This window comes from Carex rostrata, chromosome 23 (genome assembly GCF_964058835.1).
Source record: "Carex rostrata chromosome 23, lpCarRost1.2, whole genome shotgun sequence".
NCBI classification, from domain to species: domain Eukaryota; kingdom Viridiplantae; phylum Streptophyta; class Magnoliopsida; order Poales; family Cyperaceae; genus Carex; species Carex rostrata.
In genome coordinates this window covers 4,490,368-4,506,673 of record NC_135940.1, presented here as the reverse complement: position 1 = coordinate 4,506,673, position 16,306 = coordinate 4,490,368, and the positions used below count along the sequence as shown (strand labels likewise).

The 16,306-nt window shown below is 35.0% G+C and overlaps 2 protein-coding genes across 2 annotated transcripts; one reads left to right on the top strand and one right to left on the bottom strand.

Moving 5' to 3' along the window:
- Nucleotides 1-3,592: 3,592 nt before the first annotated feature.
- Nucleotides 3,593-8,692, top strand: LOC144574507 (uncharacterized). The gene is made up of 3 exons (XM_078324469.1): nt 3,593-4,322; nt 4,717-4,884; nt 6,953-8,692. The coding sequence occupies exons 1-3, from the start codon at nt 3,666-3,668 to the stop codon at nt 8,603-8,605; spliced, it is 2,478 nt and encodes an 825-aa protein (XP_078180595.1). The 5' UTR covers nt 3,593-3,665; the 3' UTR covers nt 8,606-8,692.
- A 1,242-nt stretch (nt 8,693-9,934) lies between these two features.
- Nucleotides 9,935-14,486, bottom strand: LOC144574997 (Chaperone DnaJ-domain superfamily protein). Its single transcript, XM_078325113.1, has 10 exons — nt 14,288-14,486; nt 14,145-14,207; nt 13,939-14,005; nt 13,592-13,651; nt 12,813-12,863; nt 12,627-12,707; nt 12,433-12,545; nt 11,164-11,281; nt 10,772-10,898; nt 9,935-10,456 (listed from the first exon to the last, which is right to left on the bottom strand). Exons 1-10 carry the CDS (start codon nt 14,401-14,403, stop codon nt 10,353-10,355), a joined length of 900 nt encoding a protein of 299 aa, XP_078181239.1. The 5' UTR covers nt 14,404-14,486; the 3' UTR covers nt 9,935-10,352.
- Between the last annotated feature and the right edge of the window lie 1,820 nt (nt 14,487-16,306).

Below are 16,306 nucleotides of genomic sequence, written 5' to 3'. Positions count from 1 at the left end.
TTGAACGCTGCTCTACGGCGACTCCAGTTCATAATAAAATAGGAAACGGCACTGATGTATTATATTGTTATTTGCAACTGAAATTATTAGAAAAGAATTATAAAATGATAGAAGTTAGGAAGCTCAAACTATAGATATCGCTTGCTTCAGCTTCAGGGTTTAATAGTATGAGTTATATAATATTTGATGGAATTATAGTATTTATTGTTTATGTTGGTTATGGTACCTGGTTGACACGCTATGGGAGTGAACCTGTTAATTGCCAGGAATGATTGACCTTTATCTTTGATTTAGACCTTTTGATATATATCTGTGCCTGAAATGGATGGTTGAGCTGTAGACACTACCGGTACATTCCAGTACCATACTTGCCTACTGGTATAATATTAGATCAGATCTGTTATTAGAGGCTTATGGCTACATGAAGCTCCAACTACTCCTAAATTATAATGTATTTTGAAAAAAGAAAAATGAAAAAAGGGGATACTGTGTGTAAATACTTTTCTTATCTTAATATATTGTCAGCAGGCTTCTTGCTATCTGACCTTCAAAAAAAAAAAAAAAAAAAAGGGGATACTGACTGGTTTTTATTGAAACCAAGCATTAATATCAGGTACGAAACTGCTGGTACCAGATATGATTACATCCATTACAACTAGTTTAAAGCAGCTACTGCTGAGAATCGAACTAACCAATGGAAAAGAAATACACCCAAAATTTATGAAAAGCTAAAAATTAAACAGACAGAAGGTGGTACCTGAGACAAATTATTCATCATTGCCATGGCTCCACCACCTCTGCCACTAAATAATGATGTATTAATTAAATAGTAAATATGGAATATAAGAGGAATCAAAAGTAATAGCTCTGCTAGACTGAACTTTATGGAGAATGTCACTTTGTCTCTAAAATGTGAAATATTTGCAGACCCCAAAATGACATAAGAAAGTATTCATTTCTGATCTATTAATAAGGGAAGCAGCTTGGGTCCGATGTCCATTGGACCCAAAGTGGTTCCAATGGGTTCGCTAACCGCCAGATTTGCTTTAGGATTCGCGCATGTAATTTCGCGTCTATTTTAAAATCCGTATACACGAATCCTAAAGCAGATCCGATGGTTACCGAACTCATTGGAATTAACCACTTTGGGTCCAATGGACATCGGACCCAAGCAGATCTCATTAGTAAGATGCCCAAATGAAAGAATTCATATCCCCTCAGGTTACCTGACTGAGTATGAATCGGATGGTCCAATATTGTTCTTTTTAACTTAGCACGAATCTCAAAGCATAAATAATACTTGCCCCCTGCGCCACCCCGAGTAGGCACCGGCTGGGAGTAAATCTGGACCGTCCGTTTCAACTGTGTTGAGTCAGGTACCTGGGAGGATACAGATCCCAAATTAAAAGGCTACGTACGTACATTACATACTCCCTCTTCTACGGTTAACTAATTCTAAACACTCGTTAATTAGAAGCTCTAGGTTGGAATGTGCTTAATTAGTATTATTCCTGTCCAACCAACTCTCTCATATATAGTCGTCTTGCACTATTAGTATTAGTTACATTTATTAATTATGTAATTAATTTGATGAAATTCAAAACAGTAGTAATAATTTGATGAAATTCAAAACAGTAATGACAGTATATAAATGTAAACATGCACTTGAATCTGAAACTGTGCAAAATTGGAACACAGATGTGACAGTCCTCTTTCATGGTTGATATTTGTGCATAACACATAAGGTGAAAATCAGACAGTGGTTGCACTGATCCTCAACTTTTGTCGCTGCAATTAATAGTGCAAGCATATATATAAATGCCTTTAGAGGCTGAGAGGCATGGTTAATGGGGTTAATTTTACTCTTTGCATGATTTGAATTTGAATTTGAAATTTAACCAATTAGTCCTTAAATTTTAATTTGAACTGACGAATTGAAATTTGTCTAGCTAGTAGCAGACAGTGGTTGCATCCAGCTTGAACTTGTCAGAGAGCACTGCCCTACTGCACACATTGCACGTACCACCAAAACATGAAAGAATGAATGAATCAAGATTTTTCCAAAGCTCATAAAATGATTGGTTTGGGTTCTCTAGCTACTGGCTTGGATATTTGATCTTTGCTCAATAGTCAAGATATTCGTGCCTATTAATTATGACATATTTCATGCTTGTTTCACTATATATGTTCAACTGAGAAAAAAAGTACTACCTGGGCTGGATGTCTTGTCCATGAACAAATGATGCATGTATAATTTAATAAGTGCTCATTTCTTTCGTGTCCAATTCATCCTGTGTCGCATAGTACGGAGATTCTGACAATACAACGCCTTGTTTACATAAAGTGAGTACCAAACTAGCACTAATTAAATATGTATTGTGTAAATTAACATTCATTCAACAGGATCCACATAATTAATAGACCAATTGAGTAACTGATATGTGCTCGAAGCATCTACATAATTAATAGAAAAAAATGAATAATGCACCCCATTTGATTTGAAGGAATTAAACTGGGAAAGAAACGATATAGAATTACCAAATCTAAACTTGAACTATAATGTTGCATGATGACATGATAAATTCTAATGTTGCATCAGAACGCACTTTGTTTTTCTTTTGAATTTGTTTGGAATATATAGACGGCGACTTGACGAAAAGGTAGAACTGTGTGGTGTTTTCAAGATCATGTTATTGTTAGGTAATTCCAAGAAAAAGTTATAGAGCATTAGAATTAGCATTAAAAATCTCAACATAATACTTGAATATTCTATCCGATGCATTGCGCGCTATATATGCAAGCTACGTACGTAGATACATCCTTTATGTGTGTGTGTATATAATTAAAATGCTTAATTTTTAAGTTGGTACCGCGCGCGGCGGTATAAATGTGACCCTTACCGATCTGAAGAGGTGATGGGTTGATCTTTTAGGGTAAGAGAGAGTCATGTCATGTGATATGCAAAGAAAGCATCAACTTAGAACAAGCTGCTTTTAACCTTAAGTGGAACTCCCATTAGGAGCACACCACACACTCGCACTCGCACTCGCACACGCATCCAATCCATCTCAAGCACTTTCAAGTACACGTACGTACCCCCACCCCCCCTCTTTGTCTTTTTTTACCAAATAAAAATAATAATAGAAAGGCTGAATTGTTGTTTTCTAATTCGTCATTATTTACAATGTTGTCAAATTAAATTTATGATTTCTTTATTTCAACAGCACCTCACGTCCTCACATGCATTGATGCACCACGGTTTCAAAATTCATATAGTTATATAAGACATACACCGTATTATAATTAAACCTTAATTAATGGTTAACATTTATAATTAGCGGCGACCATTCCACAAGCTTCTCTAGTCTCATCAGCTTTCCATATTTCCTGCCACTTGAAATAGATAAAGAGAAATTAAAAAGCAGAGAGAGAGAGGATAAAAAATATCAGACAAGTACCTAATATTTTGAAATAAATTTAGTTTATCAACGTCCCGCCAGTTAGGTTAAATTGTAATATATATGCATGTACCCTACCAAATACCATATAATGCTTTCTCTATATATATACCCTTAAATTCCTACATTCCATGCGAATCTCATTACTGATTTCTTACACAATTGAACTAAACATACCACTATAGCTCAAACATATTTTTTGTCACCATGAGTCAAGCTATTATACCTTCACAAGTATCGCTGCCTCCGCCATCGACTCTGCCTCCACCTTCTCTAATAAAAAATAAGAATGAATCGACCAATGAACCGCTTTGGTTCACACCATCCAACCACACCGTCTTATTTTTGCGGGCCTCCCTAGGCCCGGCACTACGCACTGCTCTTGCATGTGTGATAGTTGGTGTGACCTCAATATACGGGCCTGTTACAGTTCGCCACCACGTGACCTTGCCGGCCTTCTCCTATGTTGTAGCAATAATGCTTGTCGGCGAGGCAACACTTGGTGGTGCATTGCATGGCACCATCTCGGCAATATACGGGTCTGTTCTAGGCATCTTCCCTGCCATGATTACCTTATATTTCGTCAAGGCAGTCGGATCATCGATCTTTACGACAACCGCCACGGTGTTTGTCTTGGCATTTTTTGTGTCGTGGTCCCGACCTGCCGACGTGGTAGCCAAGCGCATTGCACTCGGACAGACTGTGTTGATCTTTGCAACGGGCTTTGGGCATGGTGACGTGGATGAGGGACGTGTCAGAGGTAGCATCATGAAGCCAGCTCATGTTGCCACTAGCACAGTTCTTGGTGTGGCAGCCGCTATTCTTGCTCTATTGTTTCCTTATCCAAGACTTGCATTGAATGAAGTAAGATTTACAGCAAGTATTATTTGTGGTGGGTGTTATATATTTATTAGGTATATATGTTGTATAATTAGTGTGTATTACGGTCTTGTAGTTGTGGGTAACCGAAGTGCAATTTCTTTTTGATAGAACTGATAGTAGCTATCAGCTATAAAGGCCGAAGTGCAATTTCATTTGTATTATATATGTGATTTCATTAATATAAGGTTAGGCGCTGTATTAATACCAGGCCATATTTGTTTATTAATGTTGTACATGCACAGCCTTTAGAGTTTAGTCAAACTCAAAAAAATTAAGGCCATGTTTTTGCCATATATATATATACATCCACTCTACTCTAAATCACATGTGCAATTCACTAATTATTGTTCTTTATATATATGTTTGCAATGTGTAGGTGCGACGAAAGAAAAAAATGTACATAGAAATGGCGATAGAGAGAGTAAGAGTATTAGTGGAGGGGTTCTGTGCAGAGAACACATCAAGCATGGCAGCTTTCATCTCTCAATCCAAAAGCTTTGCAACAGCAAGCACTAAACTTATCAACCATGTCAAAATAAATCAAGTAAGTTCACTTCATTAAATTCATCTGTTTTAACCATATATATTAGGATTAATTTCCACTCGTACGTATAAAATTTTAATATTTTATATGCAGAAGTAAATCAAGTAATGGTTGAGATAACAAAGTATTTTCTATATTAAAAAGTATACATTAATTAATTGTTGATTAGCTATATTAAAGAGTAAAGTTAGTATTTGTTGATTGGCTATATTAATTTTTGAATTCTTGCATGATCTATACTTAATCCAAAGTAAAGTTAGTATTTTAAGACTATGTTTTATTTTTTATTTTATTTTTTTGGGAATAATTAGAAGGCGGAACATATATGCTTAATATATTTCTAAGAGAAACCATCTTTTTTTAGACGCTTAAATCATAAGTGTTAGCCTTCTTTTTCATATAGCATGAATTAGAAGCCTAACTAAATATATTAATCATTTAATGACTCGATCTTTACATATAGCTAGGTTAAAGAGAATGAACATATAGGGCTCTAAAAAGTCTATAGTTAGCATGGCGCATGCATTAATTAATTGAACTATATATCCCCACCCACGGATACGCATCTGCCGTTATTCTCGTGCATGAACAGTATTTCTGTTATTTTTATTTTTTCAAATTCAATTATTAAATTATTTCGAAATACGTGCACAGAAAAGTTCTAAAAAAGATCGCTTTGAAATTCGTTTTCAAAATAAATTGAACGGTTGAATTCGAAAAAACAAGAATAACAGAGTTTCTGTTCGATCACATGAAGATAATAACAGCGGATCTGATTTCCACCACCTCACAACCCAAACTATATATTATATATATAAAAGTCATTAATAAAAAAAATATATATAAAAGTCGTATAAGTTGCATCGGTGAGCCGTGTTTCAGATAAGTACGGTACAAGGGAAGCGACCAATTATATGAGCACGGCAACTATATATAAGCAACTTTTAATAAAGACAAAGGCAAATTAAGGTTGGTGTACTACGTCTTAGGAATTAGGATAAGGTTACATCATTCACATATCAAGACAATACAATAGATTTTGCTCAAGGGATCCACATCATGAGGGGACCCCGTTACACATGAAAGTGAATTTTATTTATTTATTTTTCAAACTAATTTCTAAAAGAAGTACCACTAATGTCTCCCATATTTAAGGAAACGAATACAACAAAATGTTGAGGAAAACATGTTTAATTTATTAAAATAAAAATCTATAAGTATGAGATGATGACGTGGAACTAAATGCATGGTTCAGATTAATTTAAAAATAATGTTTTATTTTAAAACCTAAGATTTTATTGTTATTCACGTAAGAACACGGTAGAATAAAAAATATATTGAAAATTCACTTAATTACATTGATAAAATTAGCTACACCGATGAGTGCATCAGCAATATTATCACACATCGATCCGTAATATAATATGATATTTCATAAGATATAAAATTTGGTTTGACTCGCCACACTAAGGGTTAGTATATGTATCCGGTACAGAGTAACCAAAGCTGTGATGTTAAGGTAATCAACATTTTTTTTTTTTTTCTAAACCTGAACCATGTCATCCACCATTAATTTCTCCTACTCGTACACAATTCACCAACCAAAGCCAATACCAATAGCTTTTTTAAATTGAAAAGGACTAATAAAGTAACAAAATTATGGGTAGGTCCTTTATTGATTTTTAGAAACTCAGAGTCATGTTCACAACTTCAATTAAATATTTCAAATTTCATAATATTCATTGTTGATTAAAGAAAATATATGTTACTGAACTTAACAAAACCCAAATATACATTCGGAAATACTCTCAAAATTCCTAAAATATCAGGACATCTTCATATAAAATTTAAAAATATATATGGTAAAAAATTGATATGGTTCATCATTGCAGAAAAAATGAACAAGCTTTTTTGTTGTGATCCCTTAAAACTTTATTATTGAAAAAGCTCCACCACAAGATTCACTAGAATATATATAGTATCTTACACAAAATGTAAATGTTAGTTTACATCACTGCCTTTTGATATGTATAGATCTAATTAACTAATCGTGATGCACATATAACAGGAAAAGGTGCAATGGGAGAAGGCTCCATTTGGTTTGTCGCAACCCCAAATTGGCAATGGCATGACTAGTGATGGCCTACAAGGGATAGAAATGCCTCTAAAAGGGATAGAAATGGCCCTCACCTCCACCAACTCAGTCCCAATCAAATCCTTTTCAATGCAACAAGATCTTGAAAGCAACCTCTTCATCCTAAGAGACCAAATATGCCTAAAACTACTAAAACCAAACTGTTGCCATGATCAAAAACTGACTCTTAATAAAACTTTCCAAAACGTGGTAGCCACAATTGTACAAAATCCTTGTGACATATCTTCCCTTTTCTTTCTCTTTTGCATGAGTCTCCTTCTCAAAAATCCTCCAAGCACCATGCCAGCTGATGGATCGAAGGAAAAGGTTACACCAACGGCTACCGAACCAGACTCAGATTCATTCAGTGAAGAACCCGACGTAGAGCCAAGAGGCAAAAACAAGCGCAACTTTTCATTTAAACTACCCAAACAAAGAATAATTGCCTCGCTCAAATGCTCTCTAGTGCTATCTCTCGCGGTGCTTTTTGGGATGTTATTTAGTAAAGATAATGCCTTTTGGTCGGGTTTAACCGTAGCAATAACCTTTACAATGCACAGAGAATCAACCTTTACATTTGCAAATTTGAGAGCTCAAGGGACGCTATTGGGGTCTATATATGGTGTATTTGGTTCGTATATCTCTGAACATTTAATGGAACTAAGGTTCTTGGTTCTGCTACCTTGGATAATATTCACTGGTTTTTTACGAAATAGTCGTATGTTTGGTCAAGCCAGCAGCATAGCCGCAATTTTGTCGGCTATTTTTATTTTGGGCAGGAGGAATTATGGGTCGCCTATAGAATTTTCTATAACTAGGTTATGTGAGACCTTCATTGGGTTGTCATGTGCAATCTTTGTCGAGCTGGTACTACAACCAACTAGGGCTTCAACACTGGCAAGAAAACAGCTCTGTCAAAGCCTCACTACACTAAGAGAAGGCATCGATGCAATGAAAGGAGAGCGGAAGCTAAGAGAGCAAGTTGGTGTTCTTAAAAAGCTCATTACCGAAGCCAATTCCGAGCCGAATTTATGGTTCTTGCCATTCAACACTACTTGTTTTCAAAATTTGCATGAATCTCTATCCAAAATGGTAGATTTCATGTATTTCATTGATCGAGGTTTGGAAAAGATTTATGTAGACTATAATGGAATTGAAGAGCCTATGATTGATGAGATAAAAGGGATGATAAATGGAGAAATGGAGAAGTTCAAGAAAGCGGCTTGTGCTTCAGTCAAGTGCCTTGAAGTGGTTTGTTCGTTGAACAATTCTAGGCCTCATGATATAGAGATGGGAATTGTAGAAGAAGGATTGTCTGAGTTTGGTTCACTAAGTGACATCCATGAGCAATTTGAGAAGATTGAAATGGAGGTAATGGAGATGTTTCGAATGGAGGAATTGAGTTCTTGGGAGATCAAGGGAGAACTAGTGCTTTATGTGGGTTCCATTGGGTTTTGTTTGAGAGAATTGATGAGAGAAATAAAGAAGATGGAGAGAGGGGTGATTGCACTGATACAGTCAGAGAATCCAGGGAGAAATGTCAATCTGAATGAGATATTTTGCAAACTCAGAGGGAGAAAGGTGTAAGAGGAAAAATTGTAAAATATTTTAATTTATTTTCCAAATGTAGATGTCAAACTGCAAGGCATTGTGATAAATTTTATTTATACATAACTTTAAAACCTAGTATAAAAGGAAAACTGAACTTCTTCAAAAAAATTTAGGTTAATTTTTGTTCTCATTAAAATGTGTTGCGACCTCACCTTTATGTACGCATTGTGATAATAGAATAGGTAAGGTAGAAATTAAGCAGCAATGCGTTGTCTAATTTGTTCAATCCCCATGTAAATTGGTTGGTTGGTTCTTCTTCTGACAACATTTGCACAGCACAACTATTGAGATCAGTGGGCACTCTGTAACTTCTGTTATCAATATATGCAACTAGGGGGTAGACCCCTATTTTTCCTAAAAATAAAAATAAAAATCAGTGGGCACTTACGAGACTAGGAAATTAATTAAGGGAATGGGTCGTTTCAATGGGCACCAGACCATGTTAAGGTTCACGCGTCCATTTAGATTCACGGAAAATCTTCCAGACAAATCGGATCGAATAGCTCCGACCGGGCATCGGACCAAATTTGGTCTGATGCCCATCGAACACCCCCAGGTTTCATTAATTAAATGGTACGTGTTGAACAGAAAAGCAAGGAAAACCTTACCTTGTGCACTAATGAAACTATGTTATGGAAAACCTTTTGGTGGTATATTGCTTTGTGGAGAAATGAATGAGATATCTCATCTTTTGAGTTGATGGATATACGGGCCAGATTTTAAACGGTGTCTATTTAGATGCAGGAATGTATTAATAGGAAATGGGTTGCTTCAATTCGTGTTCAAATTTTTACACATATCAACTCAAAAGTTGAGATATCCCGGGATGCGGATTGGAAACAAAACCATTACTAATAACCCCTATCAACACTCAACAGGTAGTTTATGTAGGGTAAATATGGTTAGCTTTAACTGTAATTAATGTATGCTTGTGCTTTATGCCTTTATGTAACGTATCAATTGCAGTTATTTCGAATATAAACTGCTGGCACAGCTATGGAAATCAAATCCCAGTTTTATTACTTTCTTGAAACTAGTCCTCTCCTAGTTTCAAAATTTATTCCTGGTTTCAAATTGACCACCAATTAAATCCATAGATTAAGAACTTTTAGAAAAATAAAGTATTACATTCGTTCCCATATATTAGTCTCAAATTTTATTCCCTGATTTTGAAAAAATCAATTTCCAACCCATAATTTGGAAAGATGATGCTTGCCGAAATCCGGTTAATATCAAATTTGCTGAATTTTGTTTCATCAAATTTGATATTACCTGAACTTTATGTCCTCATTACGAAAGTCTCAATTTCCAAATTTCCATTTAATAAATAAAAAATTCAACAAACTTCAATTTCTCATATCATAAATACAAATTTCCAGAAACTTCCACATATCTTCTTTTGCTTGAAGTTCATTTCCAAAATCTGAGTCGTCAAATTCATTTCCAAAAAATGAATTTGCCATCTTTCAGTGACTTAAATAACTATAAATAATTGGAAAAATAAAAATAAATCAATCAAGGGGCTCCTATTAAAACTACCCATTTTTCCTACCCTGAATCTCAAGTATGCGAACCGATGCAAGCCTTGTGTTTATACTTTCTATAAATAAGTAAAGGGTCCATTTCATTTTAACAAACAAGGCCCTTTTTTTTACTAGGATGAAGAGTGGAGTGGGGCGCTAACTTCTAAACATAGGTTATAGAGTACCGCGGAGAGGAGCTGCTATCGGCGGCGCTTTGATTCTTTCCTCATCTCGGCACGGTATGTCTCCATGTTGGCTTTCTCCCACAACCGTCTTGTCACCAGGTCATCCTTCACCGAGTCATCTGTTCACACAAATCACAAATAAACTCTTTAAGTGCTCATCTCACAAACAAGTTACCCAAACTCAAAACTTAACCAATAACCAAAACCTGATATAAATGTGACAACAAGTAGGGACCCAACCCAAACTGACAACTAATATGATAGTCATAATCTTACAAGAAGCTGATGCATCCACTAGAAACCATCTCAACAGAGACATCAGATAAATCAAAAGGGGTTTTACAACAAAAAAAAAAAAAAATTGAGGGGGTCTTTTGCAGCCCCCCCACCCCCCCCCCACCCCCCCCACCCACACACACACACAAAATAATTACCTATGCCGTGCCATGTGCTAGTACCAATGTTAAGAGAATTCATGGTCAAGTAAGAAGCATCATCCCATGAGTAAGGATGCCTCTTTATCTGATATCTCCACAACCACCAAGCCCTCCACATTAATAACTACAAATAGAAACAACCCAAGCACAGCTCTAATAAGAAAATAACATTCATCGAAAGTAATATTATCGAATAATGCAACATAGTTCTCTGTAATGGCATCCAACTGGTAGGTTCTCACAACAGAAAAGGTACACTATCAAATTTTGATAATTGTGACTATGTATTGGCTATAAAGTAGATTCAGTTAACTGAAAAGGATTAGGGATCAATTAGTGTTCTCCTTTGTTTTAAGATTTAACCTTATGCCCTAAAGAGAATTACTGACCTTTCCTACGGTGTAAGGTAAAAGTAAAAACTGCACCCCCAGCAGTTTCCACACTGAGGGCTTCTCAACTCCTTGTATCTGTAATTCTAGCTCATTGTCAAGATCTTCTTCCATCTTTCTGCATGAAAATCATTCAATCAATAAGCAAAAATGCACAGAGATTTTTTTTCGGAACCGAAAATCCAAATAATTTTTACTGGAGGATTTTCGTGACAGCACACATAAGTGTATGCCTAATGCCACTGTGTATGCGTCACAAGTAGAGAAATCAAACCATTTGTCCTCGAAAACCTACCAGTTAGTAGACGGAACATCTTTCTTATACATATTACATACTTTATTTTTAATAAAGGGTAAAATGGGTATTTTATAAATTTAAAATGAGTTTTAATAGAAAAGTCAATAAATTGGCTAAATTTGTGAGTTTTACAAATTTAGAAGGGTAATTATGATATGAGTTGGGTTGCGGTGCTTCGCAAAGTAAAACGAGTATTTTACTTCACACTCATATTTTGCAATTTTAAAGCTTAAAACGTCAATCCAAACCGTACAAGTTGATATCCATATTAAATTGTGCTTGGAGACCAAATTTTATATTTTTTGGAAATTTTTTACTATTTTTTTAAAATCGCTGTTTTTGATGGTCCAGAATTTTCTGAAAAACAGTGATTTTAAAAAATTCTAAATAAATGGTAAAAAATTTCCAAAAATTGTAAATTTGGTCTCCAAGCACAATTTAATATGGAGATCAACTTGAACGGTTCGGATTGACGTTTTGAACTTTTAAATTGAAGATATAGACATGAAGTAAAGCACTCGCTTTACTTCGCGAAGTACCGTAGCCCAACTCATTATGAATTTTAGAGGGGGGAATATGTAATTTCAAGGTTTTTGAGGGGTACATGAAACTCCCCCATTTTTTTATAACTGGAGGATTTACATTGGAACAGAGAAAGTATGCCATATTGTTCTATAAGCCGATACTACTCTTTGTACAGTTGTACTACTGCAAGGCAGCCACTTGTGTTGAAACTGGATGAACTGACTATTGTTTCCTTCTTAAAATAAATAAAAAAATAGAAATGAGATAGAACTCAAAAAACGATGTGAGCTCAAACCAGATTGCTTATACTACTTGCAAACTTGTTCAAGGAGCATACAAAAATCTGATAACAAAGTTTGTTTGATGGATTAAGCAAATCTCCATCACAAGTGTGATGCCCATGTAAATTTTCAATTCTAGTTTCTAAATGAATTTTGAATACTTACTTGTCTAACTGTTTATGACCTTTCTTTTTGTTTGTTATTCCACCAGTGCGTTCAAGCTCCAATGCTTTCAATCTATTTTTATATGCAGGTGTCCTTTTAACCATGCTTATAGCCTGCAATTTGAGAATAACTTCATCACAACTTGCCGACTTTTGCACGTGTGCACCGCTGCAGGTGTTTGTTTGAAAATATACCTGTGTATATCTTGTCCATTGATTGAGATATTGCAATAGTGTAACAAAAAGTAGAAAGCCAACCAAAACTGCTCGTGCATCCTGACAAGTCAAATATTAAGGGAAAAAATCACTAACTTTTTCAACATTTATACAATTTATTAAGATTCACAAGGGGAAAAATGAGAGGAAAGAACTGGGACTCACAGTTTTGTGCCCGTAATAAGCACGATAATACTGGGCTGTATTATAGAACACCTGAAATGGAAAATGGAATAATAAGAAGAGTTCAATAGTTCATACTAAAATGGTTATTGCTCAAGGTAGACATTTTGATTCATAAATTTGGATGAGCTTCAAGTGCACATAGAATGATTGTCTGGGATTGCTTCATTCATATTGGAACCAAAGTATAAATATACTAAAACAGTAAAGGCATGTAAAAATAAATAATGCATAGAGAATTCCATTGGAAAATAATGATTTGCAGTGTCGAAGTACAGCATAGATCATATGATCCATTTCATTGATTGTCCCTAGTTAAAGCTTGTTCCAGGAGTGAAGCACTTAATTAAGGCCTTAAGATAGAAATTTCATTAGAACTTGGACAAACACTTGCCAAACCTTACTTGCAGCATGATGGCAGTATAGCAAAATACAAGATATGAATAACTCTGGAAGTACCAGTCAAGTGTGGAACCAAAGAGCAAGCTGTACCAGTATTGAGCATGACTGCATGTAAATTTTTGTGGTTCTCTTATGTTTGTCTAGGTGCTCTTTTGCTTAACTGGGTCATGTGAACTTACTAGTGCTCGACTTGCAGCTATGTTAATAGAAGCAAGTCAAATGTTACAATATAAGATAAATCCCTCAAGTACTTACAATTTCCGAATTATTTATACTCATTACATAAATTCATATAATTTGATAAGGAACAGAAGGTAGTGTTTATTTAAATGAAAGAAATCTTGCAAGGAACACCGTACCTCCTCTGGGTGGGCAATTGCATAGTCATATTGTTGCCTTGTTGATTCATCTTTTAGAATCTGTCAGATCGAATTCAAACTCAAAAGTAAGCAAGAAATAGATAATCTATATAATTATATTGGAACGACCTACATAAAGGAATAATTAGAACTTTAATATTTACCCCGTATGTAGTCAGGTCCAATAAAAAGTTTCACCGAAATACAATTATGTAATTAGCACTTAGTGTCATATCAGTGCTGGAAAAGAAAATTCAACGGCACACCCATTTGTACCACAAAGATTAGTGAATGGAACTTGATTGAGTTCTTATGAGAGAGAGTGTGTGTTTTAGAGAGAGAGAGACCTCATATGCATTTGCAACTTTCACAAATAGTTTCCTGGATTCTGGATCGGGGTTCTTATCTGGATGACTGCACAAAAGTAATCAAACAAATAAATTGAAATTTTGAAATGAATTTAAAAATGAGAAAGATAGTAATTTTTTTTTAAAATCTTCGCAGAAGCTGCTAGTAATAAAGTAAATAATTGAAGGTGTTGGTTGATACATACTATTTGAGAGAGAGCTTGTAATAGGCTCTCTTGATCTCTGAGGCATTTGCATTTTGAGAAACCCTGGTAGATAAATCAAGAAGAATTAAGAAATCATGATCCAATGAAAATGCATCAAACAAAGAATAGAGAGAGAGGTGTACCCGAGGAGATCGTAACAGTCGTCTTCGTCGCAATAAATGGAGAGGCATCTTCTGGGGAGAAGAAGGAAAAAGAGAAGGAGGAGGAGGAGCAACGGCGAGATCTGCCCCTGCGCCATCCCCAGCTTAATTGCAACCAAAATCCTCTCTCTCTCTCTCTCTTATTTGCTTAAATATTACTTATAATTTACTTTTGAAAGCGCATGTAATTATAATGTAATCTTATTTGCTTGTAAAATCGATCTCGATCGAGAGAGGCGAATCGGAATCCGCATCCTCTCCGAGGATCACCCTCACTTTACGGTTTGAGATTAAATTTCAACCGGTTTGGTATTCGGGCCGCAGTGCGGCAGGTATTTTTGGCTTTGAGATTCGTGCCAAGTTAAAAATAACGGTTCAGATCTAGTAATTGTAAAAGATTTCCTTATCAGGTATTGGAGAGGATGTGACCTCGATGAATCGGACCAAACATGATCGGCGTGAACATTAAGATGTACACACGAATCATGCTGCAGATCGGACGGATTCGATTAGGTATCGTACCGCCTCCAATTGCAGAGGAATATAAGAAATGGAAAGAAGGGAAGACAGGAATAATAGTAGCGGGCCAAACTAATAATTAATAATATGAGGCCTAAGTAAATGGGCTGGGCTATTATTTCGTGGACTGGACTTGGATTTTGTATCACTTATTATTATAGATCTCCATTCCTGATTTCTTTCATTATATTAGTCGTGCATGTATGTTATGTTAATATGTTATCGTTGTTGTGTTATTTTAACTGGTTTCACATGATTTTTTTTTAATTACTTTTTCAATTTGCTACATGTTTTATCAACTGAATTGAATATTTCTTTAAGATGATTAAATCGGTAAATTGTACCACTTAAATTGAATATTTTTTAAGATATTCAATTTAAGTGGTACAATAACTCAAATATATAAAGATAGAATTTGTTGTGATATGAATGACAAGATCTAAATTCTGATTGGATCCAAAACCAGACCAAGTAGTTACATGGTTAAGTATCAAATGAATATATGGATGACTTTTGGATTGCCTTACCTTATATATCTAGAGCAGTGTTAAAATGCTCTATTGATTTTGTACTCCAACATATATATATCATGCTCCGATACATCATTTTATAGTGACACATCTTGACACCATATTTTTATAAGTCATTTTTGCGATTTTAAATAGTTGATCCGAACCGTTCAACGTGATGTCCATATTAAAATGTTCTTGGAGACCAAATTTTACATTTTTTGAAAATTTATTACTATGAAGATCATGTTGAACGGTTCGGATTGATTATTTAGACTTAAAGAGAGAGATGGGCTATGGTGAGTTGCGAAGTAAAACACGTTTCTACTTCACTCCGTATTTTTATTTTGAAAGTCCAAACGACCGATCCGAACCGTTAGATGTTTAATCCATATTGAAATGTGCTTGGAGACCAAATTTTACATTTTTTTGGAATTTTTTTACTATTTATTAAGCATTTTTGAAAATTACTGTTTTGCTGTGAACAGTAAAAACAGTACAATTTTCTGGACCATCAGATCAGTGACTTTCAAAATTGCTTAATAAATAGTAAAAAAATTCCAAAAAATGTAAAATTTGGTCTCCAAGCACATTTCAATATGGAGAATAAGATGAACGATTCGGATCTACGTTTTGAACTTTAAAATCACAAAATATGAGTGTGAAGTAAAATAGTCGCTTTACTTCGCAACTCACCGTAGCCCATCTATATATATATATATATATAGAGAGAGAGAGAGAGAGAGGTTGACTTGGGTAAGCCATGGCTCACCAAGCGTTTGTACTCCACGCCGTATTTTCATTTTGAAAGTCCAAACGACGGATCCGAACCGTTAGATGTGATCTCCATATTGAAATGTGCTTGGAGACCAAATTTTATATTTTTTTTTTGAATTTTTTTACTATTTATTAAGCATTTTTTAAAATTGTTGTTTTGCTGTGAACAGTAAAAACAGTAAAATTTTCTGGACCA

Bases quoted from the DNA above. Each gene is read 5' to 3' on its own strand.
- LOC144574507 (XM_078324469.1), top strand. From the start codon at position 3,666: ATGAGTCAAGCTATTATACCTTCACAAGTATCGCTGCCTCCGCCATCG. The intron at 4,323-4,716 runs GTAAGATTTACA...TGCAATGTGTAG, and splicing joins CAAGACTTGCATTGAATGAA to GTGCGACGAAAGAAAAAAAT. The intron at 4,885-6,952 runs GTAAGTTCACTT...CACATATAACAG, and splicing joins ACCATGTCAAAATAAATCAA to GAAAAGGTGCAATGGGAGAA.
- LOC144574997 (XM_078325113.1), bottom strand. From the start codon at position 14,403: ATGGCGCAGGGGCAGATCTCGCCGTTGCTCCTCCTCCTCCTTCTCTTT. The intron at 14,208-14,287 runs GTACACCTCTCT...TTTATCTACCAG, and splicing joins GACTGTTACGATCTCCTCGG to GGTTTCTCAAAATGCAAATG. The intron at 10,899-11,163 runs GTCAGTAATTCT...TTCTATTTGTAG, and splicing joins TACCTTACACCGTAGGAAAG to TTATTAATGTGGAGGGCTTG.